This window comes from Poromitra crassiceps (genome assembly GCF_964638095.1).
Source record: "Poromitra crassiceps genome assembly, chromosome: 27".
NCBI classification, from domain to species: Eukaryota; Metazoa; Chordata; class Actinopteri; order Beryciformes; family Melamphaidae; genus Poromitra; species Poromitra crassiceps.
The window spans coordinates 2850004-2872116 of record NC_139650.1 but is presented as its reverse complement, the minus strand read 5'-3'; the positions used below and the strand labels follow the sequence as shown (position 1 = coordinate 2872116).

Below are 22113 nucleotides of genomic sequence, written 5' to 3'. Positions count from 1 at the left end.
TTGTGCTTGTGTGTGTCCCGTGCCCATGAGAGGAGGACAGCTGCCTCCCTCTCAGCAGATATCGGGCCGGGGAGTCCGTGCAGTCCACTTCGGTCACCACCCGTTCTCCAGCCAAGATCAGCGTCCGGCCCGCCGCCGTACGCTGCCAGCACCACCGACCAGCCGTTTATCCCCAGTCGGACGGTGCCTAGCTCAGACCCCGGGGGGGGGTCTCGCCGACGGGCGAGTTAAGTTTTAAGCCTTATCTTGTTTATGTTTGTTTGTTTATTTGGGTTGTTTATTTGGTTTATTTGTTTATTCTTCTTATAGCCACAGATGATCCGGGGGGTCCTAGTAGGCGGCCAATTGTTCCAAGGGGGTCAGTGTCATACTTGTGCTCTTTGCTTGCTGTGCATAACCCGGGCGGTTTGGGGTAGCCCTGTGTGGAATGTTTGCTCTTTGCTTGCTGTGCATAACCCGGGCGGTTTGGGGTAGCCCTGTGTGGAAATGTAGCCTAATTGCTGTGTAGCTACTGCATCTATTGCACGCTAACCGTGCCTTCTGGAGTTTCTCACGTGTGCTGTGTGTGCATAATCATTGGCCTGTTGTGGCCCAGTTTGCAGTGATTTCATCTTCATGTGTGTAGTGGTGTTGCCTTATGATAGACCCCAGGGACCGTTGGGAAGCGTATTGGATACTCACCTGTGATCACCTCTGTGTTTTACTCTGTCGTTAAAAGCCTGTAATAATAAAGCTATCTATTTTTATATACTCCTGAGGTTTGTGTTGTTTGCCTCCGTCAGAGCCCTTATTGGGCTGGTTTATTACACTGGTGGCAGCGGTGGGATTTAATTTAGACCAGTCCCACTATGATGGAGGGCGACGCACAAATCGCAGCGAGCTCATCAGCTGAGCTGAACCACACACCTGCGTTAAATCAGCACCCTTCCTCCACTATGAATACCGCACGCCCTGTGTTTATGCCCGAGACTTTTACTGGCATTGGGCGAGAGTGGTCGGATTGGGTAGGTCAATTTGAAATGGCTGCGGAGGTGAATCACTGGAATGAGGATTTGAGGCTCAAATTTATGTCTCTGTTATTGGCCGGCCGGGCTCGAGATATTTATAATGGTCTCTCTCCAGAGTCCCGCGCGGATTATGCACAGCTGAAAGAGGCATTGGGGAGATGCTTAGAGCCCTGTGACAGTGGGGATTGGAACAGGGCGAGTTTTCTCGCCCGGCGGCGCTTGCACAATGAGAGCGCACGAGAATTTGGCAACGCATTACGCAGGTTGATAATTAAGTCATACCCCAATGCAGACACCGATACTCGCGATCTTTTTGCTAGAGACCACTTCATTGAGCATGTTGGTAGTGGGGAGTTGCGTGTGAACCTTCGTAGCGCCAAGCCCCTCACTTTAGAGACAGCAATTAATCTCGCATCAGAACTTGAGCTTATAAGGAGCCTGGAACACACCCGCCTTGACCCTGATGCAAAAGTGCGCGGGGTTATAGAAAAATCCCCAAGTGACAAACAGATGGAGCTGCTTTTGGGAGTAGTTGAGGGACTACGCCAAGAAGTTAAAGCATTACAGAGCACTGTGCAGTCCATTAAAACACCTGTTGATAGGGCCACAGTCACTACTTCTGTACGTCCTGGCGCGTCAGCTCCCCGTACACAGAGCAGCTGGGGGCCCAATCGGGGGGAGGTGTGTTGGGAGTGCGGCTGCAACAGACATCTGCGGCGAGACTGTCCCTATCTGCCGGGAAACTAGAGGGGGCGTGCACAGCAGGCCAAATGCCCGCCCCCCTTCCTTTTGCTGTCAAGATGGCCTTGTCGAACCAGAATGAGTCTGCCATGTATCTCCGTGCTAAAATAGGTGGGTTGGATTCTTATGTGTTAGTAGACACAGGGGCTAACGCCTCCATTATCCCCAAATCAATATGGTTGAAACTGACTAATGGGGGGGAGTTAATGGAGTATGCTGGTGATGCATCTGCCGCCAATGGGGGTCCCATGTGTGTAGTGGGGCGGTGGCAGACTATTTGCCAATTTGATTCCTTGGCCCTGGTCACAGAGTTTTTGGTGGCTGATGTTCCAACACCAGACATATTACTGGGTTTTGATTTTTTGTCCAAATTTGGGGCTGTTGTTGATATGGGTAAACAATGCTGCCATCTGCTGGGGAAAAAGTTTCCACTAGTCTCTGCCCCTGATGTAGTTACACCACAGCTGGTGACTGTTCACACAGACACCATTGTGCCCGCCCGTAGTGAATTTATAATTTCAGGGGCTGTTGAAGGGTTCCCCGGGGCATGTACTACTGGTATGATGGAGCCTTTGGCCTCTATATCTAAACACTGTGACATCTTCGTAGCCAGAGTCATTTGTAGTGTGAAGCAGGGTTTAGTGCCTGTCAGAGTAATTAATGTCACAGACGACCCCCTCACCTTAAAACAGGGCATGAAAATTGGCAAATTGTTCTCTGATATAACCATTATGGATGGTGCAGTCGACAGTGGGCAAGGGGTTTCCACCACATGCCCCTGGTCAGGTGATTCCTTGCTCAGGGAGTTTGGTTTGGACGAGAAGGGCCTCACTCCTGTCCAAGTGCAGTCTGTTCGTGACCTCCTGCACAGGCATGTTTCGGTCTTCAGCACTGGCGACACTGACCTAGGGAGAACTCATCTTACCACACACCAAATTGACACTGGCGATGCAAGACCTATTAAGATGGGGCCCCGAAGAGTTCCCCTGCATATCCAACAGGAGGTTTCAGACCATATAAAACAGATGCAGGGAAATGGGATCATACGGCCCTCATGTAGCCCCTGGGCCGCACCAATTGTGCCAGTGCGAAAGAAGGGAGGTGCCCTTAGATTCTGTGTGGATTATAGGAAACTCAATGATGTCACTGCAAAAGATGCTTACCCCCTCCCCAGAATTGACGATGCTCTGGATAGCCTAGCCAATGCCACCCTGTTTTCCACCCTCGACCTTGCCAGTGGTTACTGGCAGGTCGAGGTTGATCCTAAGGACAGGCCCAAAACAGCCTTTGCCACTAGACAGGGACTGTTTGAGTTTAATGTCCTGAGCTTTGGCTTGTGTAACGCGCCTAGCACGTTTCAAAGGCTTATGGACTTGGTATTAGCAGATCTACAATGGACCACATGTTTAGTCTATTTAGATGACATTATCGTTTTTGGCCGCACTTTTGCAGAGCATCTCACTCGTTTGGATGAGGTTCTGTCAAAGCTGTGTGGCGCTAATTTAAAAGTCAAGCCGTCCAAATGCAACCTTTTCTCCACCCAAGTAAAGTATCTAGGTCATATAATCTCTGCACAGGGGATCAGGGCAGACCCTGCTAAAGTGGAGAGTGTGCGGGAGTGGCCAGTACCAAGAACTCAGACGGAGGTAAAAAGCTTTGTGGGGTTAGCGTCTTATTACCGGCGGTTTGTAAAGGGGTTTGCAGACATAGCCCGCCCCTTGCACCGGCTGACGGAAATGGGAAAGCGATTTAGGTGGGGGGATGACTGCCAGCAGGCCTTCATACAGTTAAAGTCTAGCTTGACTACAGCCCCAGTGCTGGCATACCCCGACCCCCAAAAGAGCTTTATCCTAGATACAGACGCTAGCGATGCTGGGATAGGGGCAGTACTGTCACAGGAGGAGGGTGGCGTAGAACGCGTAGTGGCGTATGCCAGCAGGGCATTAACTAAGGAAGAGCGCCGCTATGCCACCACTAAGAAGGAGCTTTTAGCCATGGTAGCGTTTACAAAGTATTTTAAACATTACTTACTGGGGAAGGAGTTTGTTTTGCGCACCGACCATGGCTCCTTACGGTGGTTGCATAATTTCCAGGGTTTAGAGGGGCAGCTAGCTCGGTGGGTGGAGCAGCTGGCTAATTTTAATTATAAAATTGTCCATCGCCCTGGAAAACAACATATTAATGCAGACGCTTTGTCTCGGCTGCCAGCCTTCCTGGAGGGGGCTCGTGCCCTGCCGGTAGCTGCTGAGTTTCCACCCATACAGCAGGTGCCAACCACGTCAGTACGTGCAGTCAGAGCGAGGGAGCGAGGGTCCCCTGAGTTAGATTTAGGGGATGAATTGGCTCAAGCTCAACAGGAGGATGAAGACATTGGGCAAATCCTTCAACTTAAAGGGGGTGTTGGGGCGGGGCAGGTAGACCTGCAGGGCAAGCCAGGTCTGAGGAAATACGCCCCTGTATGGGACCAACTTCACATACAGGATCGCCGGTTGGTTCGTGTCCCACCCCCCAATTCTGATGCAGCCTCTAGGGTTCAAGTTGTGTTGCCTAGGTCAATGGTGTCAGCTGTTTTGGCCATGTTACATAATGCCATCACCGGGGGGCATTTGGGGATTCAGAAATTGCAGGCGAAAGTAAAGGATCGCTTTTATTGGGTCGGTTGGTTTGGGGATGTGAAGAAGTGGTGCAGGGAGTGTGTCGACTGTGCATCCCGTAAAGATCAGGGGCGGCCCCCTTGTGCTCCTCTGGTTCCTTCATCAGTCCCATCCCGGCCTTATGAGCGTATTGCACTGGATGTGCTGGGTCCCCTACCAGAAACCCCAAAAGGGAGCAAGTATGTTCTGGTTATTGGTGATTATTTTTCTAAGTGGACGGAAGCTTTCCCCATGCCCAACCAGGAGGCTCGCACCATTGCCCGTATTTTGGCAGAGGAATGGGTGTGTCGGTTCGGTGCCCCTCGTAGTATTCACTCCGACCAGGGAAGAAATTTTGAGTCCAATTTGTTTAAGGAGCTGTGTGGGTTATTGGATATTAACAAAACCCGCACATCCCCTTACCATGCTCAGTCTGACGGTATGGTCGAGAGATTTAATCGCACCTTGTTGTCCATGTTGTCCCTGTTCGTAAATGATAATCAATTGAATTGGGATGCTTTGCTGCCGTATGTCATGATGGCTTATCGGAGTAGTGTTCACACTAGCACCGGCTTCACACCCTATAAGGTTCTGTTTGGTCGAGAGATAATCTTGCCTGTTGATGTGATGCTGGGAGTGGCCGATCAAGACAAGTTCACTTTAGTTAGTGATTATGTAAGCAGAACTGCAGATACCCTCTCTACTGTGGTGGAGGCAGTGAAACGACATCAGGCTAAGGCCTCAAAACACCAAAAGGCTGCCTATGATTTCCGTGCCAATTTTCAATATTACTCAGTAGGAGAGTTGGTGTGGGTACAAAATAAGGCAAGGAAACGAGGGCTGTGCCCTAAATTGCAAAGACGATATAGGGGGCCTTATAAAGTCCTTGACAGGGTTACAGATGTGTTATATCGTTTGGCATTGGAAGAAGGGGGGCCCGAATGTGTGATCCACTTCAATAGACTCAAACCTTTCATTGCTGGTTCAATTGCAGAGACTCCGGCGGCTCCAGCCGGGCCTGGCAGAGGCTCTCCATCTGGGGCTTCAACTGAGGTGCCCCTGGGTGCCAGTTGGGTCCATCATCGGCAGACGGGGCCATCGGGAGGCCGTGCTGGCGAGGAGCGACTGGGGCCGGCTTCAACATCTCAGCCTCCAAGAGCGGCCCAGCCTGTAGCAGTTGCTGCTCCCCGCACGGTGTCTGAGGGGCCTGCGTCATCGCCGGTGGTTGGACCAGGACAGAGACATTTCAATCAGCATGGGGATGGTGAACCACCCCAACCATCGTCTTCACAGGACTCGGGCATAGGTGGTGCCCATGGGGGACATTCAGGGAGCCAGAGGCCCGGACAGCATTCAGTGACTCTTGAAGAGCGGGGGGCTTCTGAGGGCCCAGGACGTCAGGGGCCGTATCCAGGCCGTACTAGGAGGCCACCTCCATGGTCCAGAGACTACGACATGTCCCATTCCTAACTCGCGGACGAGTTTTTCCGTCATGGAGGGGGGGAGTGTGGTAAACCTGTGTGGGGGGGGGGTTATGTGCCAGGACTGATTGGGGACTGATTGGGGTGATTGCCTCCAGCCGTGGGGTGGGGGTGAGGCTCTGGGTTAAAGAGCAGAGCCTGTCAGTGATTCGGGGTTGCTGGAGAGTTTTGTGCTTGTGTGTGTCCCGTGCCCATGAGAGGAGGACAGCTGCCTCCCTCTCAGCAGATATCGGGCCGGGGAGTCCGTGCAGTCCACTTCGGTCACCACCCGTTCTCCAGCCAAGATCAGCGTCCGGCCCGCCGCCGTACGCTGCCAGCACCACCGACCAGCCGTTTATCCCCAGTCGGACGGTGCCTAGCTCAGACCCCGGGGGGGGGTCTCGCCGACGGGCGAGTTAAGTTTTAAGCCTTATCTTGTTTATGTTTGTTTGTTTATTTGGGTTGTTTATTTGGTTTATTTGTTTATTCTTCTTATAGCCACAGATGATCCGGGGGGTCCTAGTAGGCGGCCAATTGTTCCAAGGGGGTCAGTGTCATACTTGTGCTCTTTGCTTGCTGTGCATAACCCGGGCGGTTTGGGGTAGCCCTGTGTGGAATGTTTGCTCTTTGCTTGCTGTGCATAACCCGGGCGGTTTGGGGTAGCCCTGTGTGGAAATGTAGCCTAATTGCTGTGTAGCTACTGCATCTATTGCACGCTAACCGTGCCTTCTGGAGTTTCTCACGTGTGCTGTGTGTGCATAATCATTGGCCTGTTGTGGCCCAGTTTGCAGTGATTTCATCTTCATGTGTGTAGTGGTGTTGCCTTATGATAGACCCCAGGGACCGTTGGGAAGCGTATTGGATACTCACCTGTGATCACCTCTGTGTTTTACTCTGTCGTTAAAAGCCTGTAATAATAAAGCTATCTATTTTTATATACTCCTGAGGTTTGTGTTGTTTGCCTCCGTCAGAGCCCTTATTGGGCTGGTTTATTACAGTATGGACAATCAATCATTACATGTTCTACTGTTTCCTGCTTATCGCAATATTCACACATACCAGTCTCATGCTTTCCCATGATCTTAAGTGTACTGAAAAGCCCAGTGTGCCCAAATCTCATCCTTGATATGATATCTTCATCTTTTTTATTTCTGCTCATGTCTCTCATTTTTCCTACTGTCTTTTGGATATTGTAATAATGCCCACCTTTAGTTTATTTATTCCACTCCTCCTGCCATTTCTTTTTCATTTCTCCTTTGACTATACTTTTAACTTCTGCCTTACTATAACTTACTACCATATTTACTTCTCTCTTACTAGTTGCATCTTTTGCATACTTATCTGCCAGTTCATTACATTATGTGCTGGGATCCAAATACATTTCACAGTTGTTCCTGTTTTACTGACTCTGTAAATTGCCTGAGATATTTCCAGTACAATATCCAATCTTCCCTCCGACTGTACATTCTTGACACTTATTAAATGCACTAGTGGAGTCTGACCCTACTAAAACATTACTGGTCTTCTTCCTTTTCTTCTTATTTACAAATGGCAGTAGGTATTGAACATTAAAATGCGCTTCTGCTTCTGCTTCTTCTTCTTCTTCTTCTTCTTCTTCTTCTTCTTCTTCTTCTTCTTCTTCTTCTCTCGGTTAAATGGAGGAATTCGGTGCATACCGCCACCTACTGCACAAGAGTGTATAACATGTCATTTTACCCTTCTGGTGTTTAAATCCTACAAACTAGGTAACTAAGTAAACAATGCCTTCCTGGTGATCCCTACCCCCTTTCCCTCTGTTCCCAGTATCCCCATCAGATCCCACTCCCTTCCTGCCTCTTGGACTTTATCCCGTAATCTTTAATCCTCATGCATGACACAATGCAATAAAATATGCCCAACGTTTTCTTTAACTCCACAGTTCCTATACACTTATCACTGTTCCTTTTCTCCATTATATACTTAGTTCCATTTAGTCCTGTGTGATCCAATCTGAGGCTTGTTATGATCATTTCCTCCCTTCTGTTTCTTTCATTAGACATCTTCGTTATGACCAACTTTTGTATTTTGTGATACGCCCTTCCCATCTGATCTTCCTCCCACCTTTTCTGCCATATCTCCATTCCTCTCCTCTTCATCACTGCTTTCCCTTCTCCTTTTCCAAGTAGAACTGGTCCCTAGTGCTTCATACGGTGGTTTGCTCCTCCCATAAAAGTGTTTGCACTTTTGAATATTATTTTGTAATCGATCCTAAACAACCAACCTAACCAAATAAACTAGTTACAATTATTCAACCAATTTTTCCCAGTGGCGATTCATTGTGAGTTGAATGCCTTTTTAGACCTCTCTGAATAATGCCTCCTCTCCCATTTCTATTCATACTACTCTTCTTGCCATTTCTGCATTGCAAATCTCTTATTATTATTCCAAATCTCACCTGAACACCAAACTGAGTTAGTCTTGATCCCGAGGCATAATTGTGTGTTCTGTTCCAACATGATTACAGAGAGTACTCAATTTCAGTTTATTACTTTGATGGCACTAAAGGGAAAATCTTTGTTTCATCCAGATATACTGATCTCTGTTCTCAACACATTGACAACCTGTTCTCTTGTCGCTTGACTTTCAGCAACATTTTCAACCTTCAAATCTTTTCTCACCTTCAGCACAAAGCCCTCTTCTCTCTTCTTATCTTTTCCACCTTGGAAAAATTGTGCATTGTGATTCCCTTGACAGCGTAGACACAGTGCTTGCGGTTATATCTTGCAGGCATGGGAAAGTCAATAAGGCTAGAAGAAGACTTTCGGTAGGGCTATGATGTGTTATGAAGGCGTTGATGATGTGTTATGAAGGCATCAAAGAAGACTTTCAGCAGGGCTATGATGAGGTGTTATGAAGGCACTGACCTAATTTCTCTGGCCTTGGGAATTTTATCCAATTTATGAACAGGAAGAGAAAAAAAAATCTGTTTGACAGTGAATGAGATGAGGATGATTTTCTGAGGTTATGGACACCTTTTCCCCTAGTATAGAACTGTCAACACTACATTGAAATTAATCTTATTTAAATGCTCCAACAAAAGTCCACAAAGTCAGCATCCCATAGTCAATCAGGTATGTATTGACATAAAATAACATGCAAATTCTGTTTGAAATGGATCTTTACTTAGCCACCTATTTCTGAAGAAAATGGTGAAAACGACATACCCAAACTAAAATGCTTACTGTGGCTGAACCGCTAGGGTTACAGACAACTGCCTGACCTTTTCTGAAAGGTAAGACTTTGAAGTTTCTGTTCCAAGTGTCAGAATGACTATGTGTGTTACTGACCCTGAGTAACACCAGCTCAAACACAGTGGTTGATTCTCGCCTAGAATAAAAAACACTTTTAGAGTGTAAACAGTTACCTGTGGTTGTTGTATTTATGGCTAGAAACCCAATGGAGACATAGCCACAGGCCTTACCACATCCCAACTCAAAGAAGATGAAAAAATACCAAAACATGAGTATTTGGCAGTGGTTTTTGTAGGGAGATACCTAGGCGGATTTCCAAAAAGCCATTATAAAAAGCCATTTGAAAAAGCCAAATAATCTGAAATGTTGTCTTTGTACAAAGACAGCTATAACTTCTGCTGTGTTGATCTGATCTGAAAAAGGAAGACATGGTTCGATGCACAAGATTCAGCCGGTTAATTTGGTGAACAGCAGCATGAACAGCATTGTTCAGAATGAACTACCTAATTAATCACATAAATGACAGATGAACAGCAAAAAAAATCAGAAACGTAACGCCGGGGTTACGGTGCCATGCAAGAGGTTCAGAAGCTGTTTGGAAACGAGGAGTTAGAAGTGAAGTGCATGTCAGTGGAGTGGCTTGGTGTTGCAAATCATCGACCTGGTCCTGCAGCAGTGCACTGCAACACGTACTGCGCTGGCCTCCTGCTCACGTCCCACTGGAACCATGATACTCAGCACTGTATTTCCAAGAAATCGCTGCCTGGCTACGTGTCTAAATATTGGTTGTTCACCTGCCACAAATGAACTACAGTGCCAATATGGTTTGATCTGATAGAGCTGATCTGATTAAGTGGAAGCAGAATTCAAATTCTGAATCATGGAAAGGGGGGACATGTATTTTAATGAGGAAAAATGGACTGTACATTAACACAAAAGAAGCAGTTGATCAAATTGATATAAACTGCGTTGTCTTTAGTTAGGCAAAATACCATTAACTTATAGGAAATGGACCCGCTTGAAGCCTTTTGATGACATGTGCAGTAACAGTTCCAAAATGTGTTAAATTAGAATAAATACAGAATTCAGATACTGAACTTAACCAAGGTTACAAAATGGTTACTGTAACATTGCAAATATTATGCAATTTAAAGATAAATAAATACAGCAATTTGCATTGTGCTGTCCATATAAACAAAGACAATAAAGACAGATTTACAAGGCCAGAGTGCAGAACAGTTTAAGTTTGGGATTTGGAACAGTGGCACCCATGCATTCCTGAACAGGAACATTTTCATTAGCTGCCATTCTTGTGGAGATTTCCACAAGGACCCATTACATTAGCACCTTTCTGAAACGTATCACCATAAGCACCAATACATTGAACACCATGACTACATAATGCTTTCATAAGACCTCTGTAAGAGCTAGAGATATTCAGACACTGCAAATCTGTGACTCTCCTCGAATGCTAAATTATAGCATAATATGTATCTCAAATTTGGGGAACCATACCAGGATTAACCTGACCTTGAGTAACATATACAGAAATACTGAATGGATAATCAGTGCATGATCAGGACAATTCTTTGTAAATTGCTGATATGTAGTTGAGAGTGTGGTAGTAGACCATGTTAATATTATGAACATAGTACCAACAAGGTAGCAGTAGTAAGGTCTCTCCGGGTGTCCTCTACTACAGCCCAACACAAACCACATTTGTAAAATAATGTGCAAGTGCCCATGTGGTTATGACCAGATTCAGAAAAAGAAAAATCAGCTTCCAACATTTCTGATATGTTCCTTCAAATGCCATAATATGGTCTGACCCACTTGAAGGAAGTTTAAAATAAAGATTCAAGTCCTGCATTGAGACTATCTTTTGACGGTACTTATACTTGCTTTACTGTTGACCTCTGTGCAAATGAGCACTGAATAAGTCTAGGGAATTTGTTCAAAAAGACAGTGTTGAATATCGACGTTCCCATTGGACTGGCTGAGTGATGAGCAGTCGCTCCTCATCCTTCTTCCATTTGTCCCAGTACCCAGGTCAGCCTCGACACACTTAGGTTGAGGTTGCAGGTGTGGAGAACTTTGGTGTTTGTTGTGTGGGAGGTCGAAGGTCAGCTCTGACACGATCGGCTGCATGCGACAGGCGCACAGTTGCTGTGATGTCCTTATCCCACCTTCCAGCGCTCTCTGCTTCGGAGAGATTCTCGTTCCCGCTCACGTAACGGAGCAGCTCAGGAGAGGGGGGTCATCGTTCAATAAACTGGAGGTTAATGACATTTTCAGGAACTAGAAGCGTCCGGGTCATGGGCTTCACCGCACCCCCTTCTGGGTCCGGCTTCACGTCAAACTCCAGGAGAATCTGACGAGAGCGGGAAAAGAGCATAGATTTACACCAGGGTGATTCAAATAAAAAGTCAATTCCAATTTTGTCGTAATAAATGTTTGATAGTGACTCCCTGGATTATGTAACAAATTAGGTCACTAGAAATTAGATAGGCACAAATAATGTAATTCTTTCTGATGAGACCTGACTGCATGTACATGAACACAATAATCTAAATATTGTGTTTTGATTGCGAAAATAATTAAATTGATATGTGTACATGTGTAGCAGTAGAATGTTCTGTCAACACGATCATCACTACACTGCATAAAACGATTTCTTTGCTTTTTACTGGCTTTTTATATGCAAATGGATGCCTATAACTACTAGAAAAACAGTTCTAATTTTCAAAAGTTAATTAATATCGAATATAAGCAATGAATCGATCTTCATCATGCACTTTAACTGTAATGTAAATGGAACTAGATTTACATCCTTTTTTCTAACAAGCCTGTTTGCAACAGAGTTTTTTTTTGCCCCCCCCCCCCCCCCCCTACCTAGGTACTTGCTACCTGTGCTTAGGCTCCACTCAAACCTTTCCCAACCTCCTGTAGTGTTGTTTTGATAGGTGTCAAAAAGCAGGGGAAAAAAACGATCAATTGTACGCTCCTAAAATCTCTTGATATTGACTGATATTGCCGTATCCCTTTTCTTGTATCAGTATGAGTAGCCACAACTAACACCGGCAAGTACACTGATATGGTACCCACCACTGCCAAAATTGTAACACTATTGCATTTGTCAAATGGATAGGCCTAGCTCTAGACTAAAACCACTCTTGAGTCCTTAGTTTCTACAAGCTAATAAATAATCAACCACAAATGTATTCCCCTGGTCAGGGTTATATATTATGTTCGGACTGATCCAGTCTACTCACCCTGGCAAGTGCAAGGTAGAGCTCCAGCTCGGCGATGCGGCGGCCTATGCAGCTGCGTTTGCCCACCCCAAAGGGCACCGAGGCGTACGGGTGGTGACCCTGCTCCCTGCTCAGCCAGCGCCAGGGCTGGAACTCATCAGGGTTTGGAAACACTGCTGGATCCCGTGACGTCGCAAAGTGGCACAGGGTAATCAGAGTCTGGGTGGAAAGATTTCAATGTCAGATATCTCTTCTATTGAAAAGGTGAACCACTAACAGTTGTATAATCATTCAGCATAATAAGGATGTTTATTTATTTATTTTTGAGAGAGAGAAAGGGGGGGGGGGGGGGAGTCAACCCACTTCAGTATTTTATTTTAAAAACAGAAATCAGTGTGGGCATGAGCCAGGTTTGAATCCATAAATGGATAATTTGTCAAGAAAGTGCACTAGTTCAGTCAGCCACAAGGGGCATCTTGAATTTTATTATTATTATCATTATCAGTAGTAGTAGTAGTAGTAGTAGTAGTAGTAGTAGTTTTTTGTAAATATACTCACATTTTTAGGGATGAGGTAGCCTCCAACCTGGATGTCTTTCTCTGTAATGACCCGAGCATTGGCTGGAATAACAGGATACAATCTGCAAAACCAAAGCTCAATAATGTAAGTTCCACTAGCATCTCTCAGCGAATACTGTGAAAAACAACATCATGATAATAATAATAATAACTGCAACCTATTGAATTATACCTGAGCACTTCCTTGACTGTGGCCTTCATGAGAGGCATGCGAGCCACATCTGCTGCCTCAGGGATGCTGCGACCTTCCAGCACCGTCAGCACCTCGTCCCGGAGAGAGGCCTGCACCTCCGGGTGACGGGACAGCTCGTACAACGACCAGGACATGGTGCTGGAGATCTGCAAACGCACAGAGCACAACAGCGCAAAGGGTGAGTGGGCCTGAGAGAAGATTCAAACAAAGTCGTCACTGTGCCAGCGGATGGAGGGAGGGAAGACTGAGCTTCAGCATATTCTGACTGGGTAAAGTCAGCCTTAATACTAAGTGAAGACGTAAAAAACAATTGCTGCATCTTTATTAGGACTGTATCGGGCTGCCGGGGCCGTGTAGAGGTCAAAACACACAGAGACCCGGGTTCAATTCCCGGAAGCGGGACTTCCGGCTTGGTCAGACGTTCAACTTCCCACAGATACAATTGGCCGTGTCTGCGGGTGGGAAGCCGGTGGTGTATGAGTCCTGGTTGCTGCACTGGTTCAGTTCGGATGCCTGTTTGGGGGGAGGGGAACTGGGGGGAATATTGTGATCCTTCCACACGCTACGTACGTCCTGCCGGTGAAACGCCTCGCTGTCAGGTGAAAAGAAGCGGCTGGCGACTGCACATGTATCGGAGGAAGCATGTGCTGCTAGTCTACGGGCTCTCCCCAGCTCAGCAGACGGGGTGGAGGAGCAACGACTGGGACAGCAGGGGGAATTGGGCCAAGTACAATTGGGGAGAAAATGGGAGAAAAAAATCGGGAAAACCGTGATCAAAAAATGAAAACAAACGAAAACAAACATCTGAATGGAAACTTATAGCTCTGTATCTAATAGCTATGTGTGTGTCCCAGGTGTCATATTTGGGCGTCTCATAAATGGAATACAGATATCAGTGTTGGGGAGGAATCTGAAAAAACACTTGGTCAAAAAAGGACTGTATTAGGTACATTAAACTGTTAAAATGTTAAATCTGTTAAAAGGACGTTTTGCATTATGGTGCCCGTGCAACAGTATGGATCCACTATAAAGCAGGATAGGTCATTCACATATACAATATATATATACGCTGGTGGTTGCTCTACAGACAACTATCTAAGGCAAGGAAGCAAATGGATGAAAACGGAGAACGGGGTAGTTCTTACCGTGTCGACCCCCGCCAGAAGAAGCTCTGTGACATTGCTGTAGACTGTCTTCATGGGCAGGCCCGTCCGCGACAGGAAGTAGGTGAGATATCGGCCCTCCACCTTCTCTCCGCGGGTCAGCTTCTCCGCTTCTTCCTTCAGACGTTGGTCGATGTGGCCTTTAGCTATAGAGGGACAGAGGGTAGGGATCCATATTACTGATGATTCCCTACTGAACCAGACCAAACGGATCATAGGAACATTTGAACACATCAATAGCGCCTTGTCAGGCAAAGGGTTATCCTGATAGCCAAATGACCCTAAGGATCTGCTGAGGTTTACATTTTTAATTGCAAATTGCAAGGTTTATGTCCCGTATTTTGAACATTTTGACAGTATTTTGACATTGATTTCATACTGATTATATCACAGACTTGCTAAATCCTTATTACACTTGTGGGCTTTCTAAAGCTGGGAACACATTACATGAGTATTAGGGGGATTATAGCCACATTTTGGCCATCATGGCTGATTTTAAAAATCAGACTAAGTCCACAGATTATCTTGTCGTGTGTGAGGGTTTAGGACTGTAATCTCTTGCCTTCCGATCCAGTTGGGACCAGCATAATCATTTAAAACATGTTTGGGTTTTACTGCGCATGTGTCGGAGGAAGCATGGTGCTAGTCTACGGCTCTCCCCAGATCGGCAGAGGGTGGAGCAGCGACCGGGGCAGCAGGGGGAAATTGGCCAAGTACAATTGGGGAGAAAATGGGGGTGGGGGCGGGGGACATGTCTGGATTTAACGACTTGAACTGGTGGACAAGTCTTAATGAACTCCTGCTGTAGTGTGATCGGGTCAGCAAATCAAATCTGGAAAGCATTGTCTGGTCTGTGCTTGAAAAGTATATTTGTCTGTAACAACAAGGCATAGATTATGCTACCATTCCCTCTTTTGACACCAAAATCAAGTCACGCAACACAGAAATAAATAAAAAAATTAAATTAAATAAAAAATATTTCGAATATAACTATGACACTGCGCAACTCACCAAAGTCAAACATGTAGTCCCAGCACTGACAGAAGGTGTTCCAGGGCTTGGGGACCAGCTGGTGTACCCACTTTGGCATGGCCATAGTAAGAAGGGTCATTACAAACATGGTGTTGATTGACTGGATGAAGCGTTCCGTCTCTGCAGGAACAACAGGATCCAAGCAGCCAATTCTGGATTCAAACAACACGGAGGAGATGCCTGTCAAGAAAAATGGGCAAAGTGAGAAGGTTAGAGAGAGAGAGAGAAAGACATATACAGTACATGGACTGACAGTGAAGATGGGATGCACAAAGAGGTAAAACCACATCTTTATATATATATATACATTATATATATATATATATATATATGGTCCATCCCACGAATATTGGATGCACTGTCAACTACATAATTTAGCTTCTTTACTGATACCATGTGACACGATTTCTGAGTAATGAAGTTGAAGGCATTTGAAATGTTTAACAGTTATCTCTCACTGCCACTTGGGGCTGCCAAATTGCCTACTGCAGCAGTTTATCACCAACTTGTGGTGATATTTGATGCACCGTTTTTCCTGCTTGAATATGGTCTGTCTGGTGTTACTTGCCTTGCTGATAGCTATTTTTCATATGAATTGTATAGCTGTGCAGATTGAAAGTCTCTAGTGGTGACCGGTTCAGTTCTGTTCAATGGTTAAGGCCCTAACCTAATCCATGTTCTTCCTTTTTACCTATAGCCTACCTCAAAATGTTTTACTCAATTTCTGTAGTACCGTAATATTGGTTTTGCTTAGTTGCCTTGCAATTGCAAAGCACTACATTTCAAAAGTATTTGCACAATAGGACTAAATATGCAGGTTTACGGAATTCAGTCTTTTTTTTTTTTTTATTAATAATCAAAGCTATGCTTCAGGGTTCAGTTCTAGGACCAATTCCATTTCCAAAATGTTGGAGACCTGGGCGTGTGACTGTAAGGTCGCTGGTTTGACTCTGCGGGGACTGACTGAGAAAATCTGGGCAAGGAAAATGAATGAGTAATGCGTTCTCCTCCCTCATCAACAGTTGCAGCGGCGCCGCCCTGGAGGCAGCTCACCTCCAGTGGCAGCAGCAGAGGAGCGGGGTGAATGAAGGTCAAAGAACTGCATTTATTATGCAGATGATACCATTATCTACTCTGGTGCAAACTCCATCCATTACAGAGCCACAAGTGATCTGTATCATGGTTTTAGTTCTATTCAATAATGACTACTGTAGTGAAAGGAGCCCAGATTAAGAAAGTCTTTGCTAGATAATCAATAAACTGTCCTGTAACAAACTTAATTAAAAGTAAAAAATAAAAATAAAAATAGACGAGGTAAACTACTTTATTTATTTATTTATTTATTTATTTATTTATTTATTTATTTATTTATTTATTTATTTATTTATTTATTGTCACTATAAAGGATTTTTATATTGACCTTTGTTCTTTATGCCACCATTAATTTCTCCGTACTAAGCTTATTAGAGCATTGATATATCCTGACTTGAACACATGTGCACAAATGTCAGTGGTTGCAGATGATCTTGGTGCGTGAATGTGGCTGACCCAAATAGCCAATGTTTACATGGTGTGGTACGCCCTGCAGGGATGCGTGATTTGAAACCGTACCCTCCAGGCCGAAGCGGTAGAACTCGCTGGCGATGTCAGTGACGAGGCCTTGGGGACGCCTGCGAAGGCGAAGTTTGGCAATGAGGTCACCGACCACGCCGTTGAGGGTTTTATCATAAGCTTCAACTGCCTTCGGCCGCAACATTTGCTTCCCCAAGAGACTCCTCACCGCCTGCCATTCATCACCCTCACTAGGCACACGCGAGCATGCACACACATGCACACGCGCACGCGCACACGCACATACACACACACACACATGCAGACACACACACACACACACACACACACACACACACACACGGTTGACACAGAGACAGAAAGTTAACATACTGACATACATTTGTGCGCTCATTGAAATATTGAAAAGCCTCGTCCACTATAGCCAACCTCATTCACATTGAAGAACTTGACACCATGACATGTTACTCAGTAAGAGAGTTAATAATTTAAAGTCTTGGAAGTTTGCCGTGTCATTATCACCCTTTGTGAAATTGTAGACAGGTGTTCAGGTTAAGTACCTTTACTGTTCTGGTTTTCATATGCCCGACTTTGGGAGTGGTCTTGGTCGTATGTATGTCTTTATTCAACTGAATGAGGTGAGGTGGACAGAGGTCTGACCATTTTCTGACTGACTCCTGTGAGTCGCCATCTTTGGTTCAAATAGTAACTAATGTTTTTGCTGTAAGTTGTTTCATTCAGCATCAGTAAGGTCATGCATGATGAAATTCACATTATGAACAAGTGAAAAATTGACGAGGATCAAGGAGCTGAATTTACAAATCGTGTTATTTTCCGCTCAGTTTGAAACGGTTCCGTGATTCGGGGGGCTTCTGGACGTTACTTTCAGAGTGAGATGAGAGGAGAAGACAGAAGAGTGGAAATGCCTAGTAGTGAGTAGGGGTAGGTGGTGCAAAAGTGTGGCCTATGATGCCAGCAGAACAACACTCACGATGTTAGGAGTCCATAGTGATGTCCTCTGAGCTTCCGGTAGTCTTTCCAGGAGGAAAGGTCAGAGCGCATGGGGTGCTGGCCCTCCTGCCTCAGGACCTGCTCTATGAGCGCCGGCTCGGCCACGTGCACCGTCAGGATGGGGCCAAAGCTGGCCTTCCACATGGGCCCGTAGCGCTGCACGCCTTCCAGCTGCAGGGACAGACAGGGGGGGGGGCAGGTTTGTGTTGGTGAAACACTGTAGGCTACAGGATGATTGGCATCATTTGAGATGCATAAGCTTTACTTTTATAGACCGAGGCATCACTGATGCTGCCCTCCGGTTTTCTAATCCACCGAGGATTAGACTAGGATTAGATGTGACTAATGATTGACTTGCCTTGGCAATTCATGCCAAGTAGGCTAATGTTATCTGAGGTTATGGGAGGGGGAAGTGAGGGAGGGCATAATGTGCCTTCCCCCACCCATAACCTCATGTTCTATACTTGACTCATAACTTGATGGCTGGAGGCCAAACTGGTTTACAAGATGTTTAACAGATCTACAGAAGCCTAGAAATACTGGAAATTCTCACAAAAATACACATCAATTTATTGACACAAGCACACAGGATGATCCCTTCTTAAAGGGGTCTCTAAAAAAGCCATTTGGCATAAATTAAAAAATTATAAAACTGAATAATATTATTTTTTTCTTTTAATTACTTTTTATATCATCTGTTTGTTTGTTTTTTTGTTTTTTGTTTGTTTGTTTGTTGCTAACAGAAATTATGGTTTCAGATCAGTTTTTCTCAAACATCAGTTTTCTTTTTTAGTTTACTGATGTTTTAACTTACTTCATAGCCTACTACAACTTACAATGATGCATAGCCTACTATGAAAAGATTTGACACAAAGTCAGGCAGGCTAAAACTGTGGGTAAACTGAATCTGCAGTAACCTGGAGCTCTCCTTCTTTTGCACTTCACCCCTGCCCTGCTGCTAATCTAGGAGACTATCTGCAAAACTTTTTTGGGGGGGGGTCTAGGCCTACCTGTAACTCATGGAGTCGTGACAGCCCCCGTCTGGCGAACAGGTCCCAGGCGAAGCTGGCGACGGACGGTCCGGGCATCTGGTCCAGCGTCCTGACTGCCTGCTGCGCGGCCGGGCCGGCTGCTGCGCCCTCAGCCCACCTCTCCATCCACTTGAGCAGGGGAGAGGCGCTCCTCCCGGTCACTTTCAGCGCTTGTTGCAGCATCCTCCTCACATAGATCATAAGACGGTGGCCAGATGATGCAGGTCTCTTGGAGATCAGTGTTTCATTTACCCCCCTCCACTGGAGGCTCTATTTATAACTCACGACTGTAAATTTGCTGTAAATTTGCTGATTCTACGCCAATCACGGGTGTATTGCAGCCCAAAGCCCCGCCCCCGTGTGTGCATGGGGACGAAGGCGTGAACAGTGAGGAAGGTGTGTCCAATCAGAGGCCGAGGACAGACCAGCCCAGAAACGGCACACGTGGAGAGTGAGCTAAATAATACATGAATTCTTGACCGTCTCTACGCTTATCTCTGCTCCTAAAGCACTTTGCTCTTTGACAGGCAGTCAGCAGCAGACGGACACATTTAGAATGAGCGTGAACTTGTAGATAGGATGTCTTCTTGTGTGCTGAGATAAAAGAAAGCACACCTTCAAGAAAGGCCAATGTTATATGGATTATGTTTATCTAAATAGGGTAGGGACAAACTTGTCAATAGCCCACCACCATCATTGTTTACAAAATGAACATGGAGTTTAGTTTCACCTTCAGACGATTGTCCTATTGTGGATGGTGGTTCTCAAAGTGGGGTGTGGGGAGCACTGGGGACCCCCAGTCAGGGTTTCCTGAGGGGATTTCAGGGGGTCCCCTGCAACAAGGGGGATCATTTATTTTCACTATAATTCCATCCTTAAATAACACAATGACAGAATGTGTGACTATTTTGGTAATTGGTTTCATACACTTTCTGTAGGCTAATAAAACATCTAAAAGCAAGCAGATGGGGGACCCTGGTATACGAAACCGTATCTGTGGTCTAATTTGTGTCAGTTTAGGGGTCCTTGATATGAAAAAGATGGAGAACCACACGCCATAGGACATAAAAATACCACAAATAATGATCAAGCCTATAGGAATAAGCACCAGACACGCCATAGGCTACATTCCTATGGGAATATCATAATGACCTTGCATTAGTCGCAGTGACAAGGAGACTGGGGTTTTATTGTTAACCTATAATGGATGCCAAATAAGCAGAGATTTTCCAGGCCTGGTGGCGCTCATTGCTGGCCTACCTATTACCAAGTCTTTGCTGAGTTGGGGGTTTCCTGGCTCGAGAGAAAATCCTGACCTGATTTAATTTGAACTGGACTCTGTCCAAAGCGCCATGTGTGTAGACTGGTGTGAAGTAACCCCAGGCTGTATACTCAGAATCTGCTTTCACATTTGCTCTAGCGACCTCTTAGATTGCCCAGTTTCACAGAAATATGGCAATGAAGTTGACTGCCTGTATGCAGGCTGCCAGGACAGACCATAAAAATAAACAAAAATTGGCTGGCGAACAAACATCTCTTCTCTATGATGTTCATATAGGTTTTTACAGTTTTGCTGCGTGTTTGTATGGAATCCTTTCCAAAGGGATCTTTTTGTGAAATAAATAATGATCAATCACTCATCAGTCTTTCCCCATTTAAAAGGAGTAAATATGACTAACTATAGACGGTTTTCACCAGAGCGCAACCCCACAGCACTTCCTTTTTCTCAGCATTCGGCAAACTGCAGAAATATTCACTCGACATCGTTACTTTTGTTTTCGCCGCTCAGCTGTATAGACAGTTTTCACAGAATGGTCAGTCCTGCACTTGAATGTTTTTTTCTCTTTTATGTCCATAGCAAACACTGCAACAGCAAGTGAGCGGGGGTTCAATTTAGAATGTTTTTGTTGTCAAGTTAAAACCGTCTATAGGCCCACTAATCAAATGCTGTATAAACTCTGTGTGGCCTGTATCAGACTGAAAGGAAAAGCTGTATGGATTGATGCCTAAAACTGAGCACAGCAGCCTACTAAAGCACCAAAGTGTCAGCTTTCTTCAGATGCTTACTGTAGTCCATGAGATCAACAATAACAGTGGACCCAGAGTACCAGCACATTATTTAGGTTGGAGTAAACCACTGCTCTGTGAGGCACAGCACAGTGTTTTATGGAGTGGAACAGTGAGTAAGCAAAATTAATTCCACAGAGAATTATTCTCACTGCAACATTACGTCTGGCATGGGTTAAAGGGTTACTTTTGCCATAATATGTTTGTTTGTTTGTTTGTTTGTTTGTTTTTGCCATGGGCCACTTGGGATTATTGGGATGGTGTGCAGAACACTTCTACAAACAGACATTGTGTTTTGGTGCTCACATGTCGGCACGCTAAGGCACAAATGCATGGAGCTTTGCCGGGAGGCGTGGGGGCGGAGGGGGGCAGGGCGCGGGGCATACATATGAGAAATGGAAGCAGTTAAAAGTGTAAATAAAACAATAATGATGCAAAATTAGGAAGCATACAAGAATACTATGAATAATAGGCATTGTTTCTACATGTGATAAACTGAGAGAATAACTGAAAGAGATTCACACAGACAATGGTCAATATTTCATAGAAAGTCACGAATTCCATCCAATGCTTAGAGGTCAGAGGTGAGTAACAGGCTGTATTTTAAGAAAACAAGCAAGCACCATTTACATTAAGTACAAGAAAAGGGAAGTGGTGCGACAGATGCATGATCAAGACAGCAGTGAAGGTATAACAGATATAACAGGGTTAGATCAGTTTGCACAACGATCATCATGCAAGTCGATGAACGTGAGCTTGATGAGAAGTCTCAGGTGGTGGGGAGCTGCAGTGCTCCAGCCAGGGGTGGACTTAATGATTTGGGGGCCCGAGGCAAAGGTAAGCATGGGGGCCCCCTGAATCCCAACCATCTACCTTCTTAATCCATATATTACCATCAAGTTGGGACCGAGAAAACGATGCATGCGAGGGCAATTTTTTTGTTGTTTTTCTGCAACATTTATGTAGCTTGGCTTTTTTCAAGAAGTGCATTTTTAAGTTGACATTAGTTAGGCGCTCTGGCTGCTGGGGCCCAAGGCAGTCGCCTACCTTTACCTAATGGTCAAAACCACCGCTGGCTAAGATTAGAGAAGCGTGGCAGGGGGGAGCTTGGTATTGATTTATCTGACATTATTATGGGAAAGGA

General features: G+C 45.4%; 1 protein-coding gene across 1 annotated transcript; it reads right to left on the bottom strand.

The window, feature by feature from the left end:
* Positions 1-11328: 11328 nt before the first annotated feature.
* Positions 11329-19103, bottom strand: cyp27b1 (cytochrome P450, family 27, subfamily B, polypeptide 1; the record flags this gene model as incomplete). The annotated part of the gene is made up of 9 exons (XM_083661657.1): positions 11329-11442; positions 12344-12541; positions 12881-12962; positions 13073-13239; positions 14239-14402; positions 15268-15468; positions 16900-17090; positions 17852-18042; positions 18882-19103. The coding sequence occupies 9 exons, from the start codon at positions 19101-19103 to the stop codon at positions 11329-11331; spliced, it is 1530 nt and encodes a 509-aa protein (XP_083517783.1).
* Between the last annotated feature and the right edge of the window lie 3010 nt (positions 19104-22113).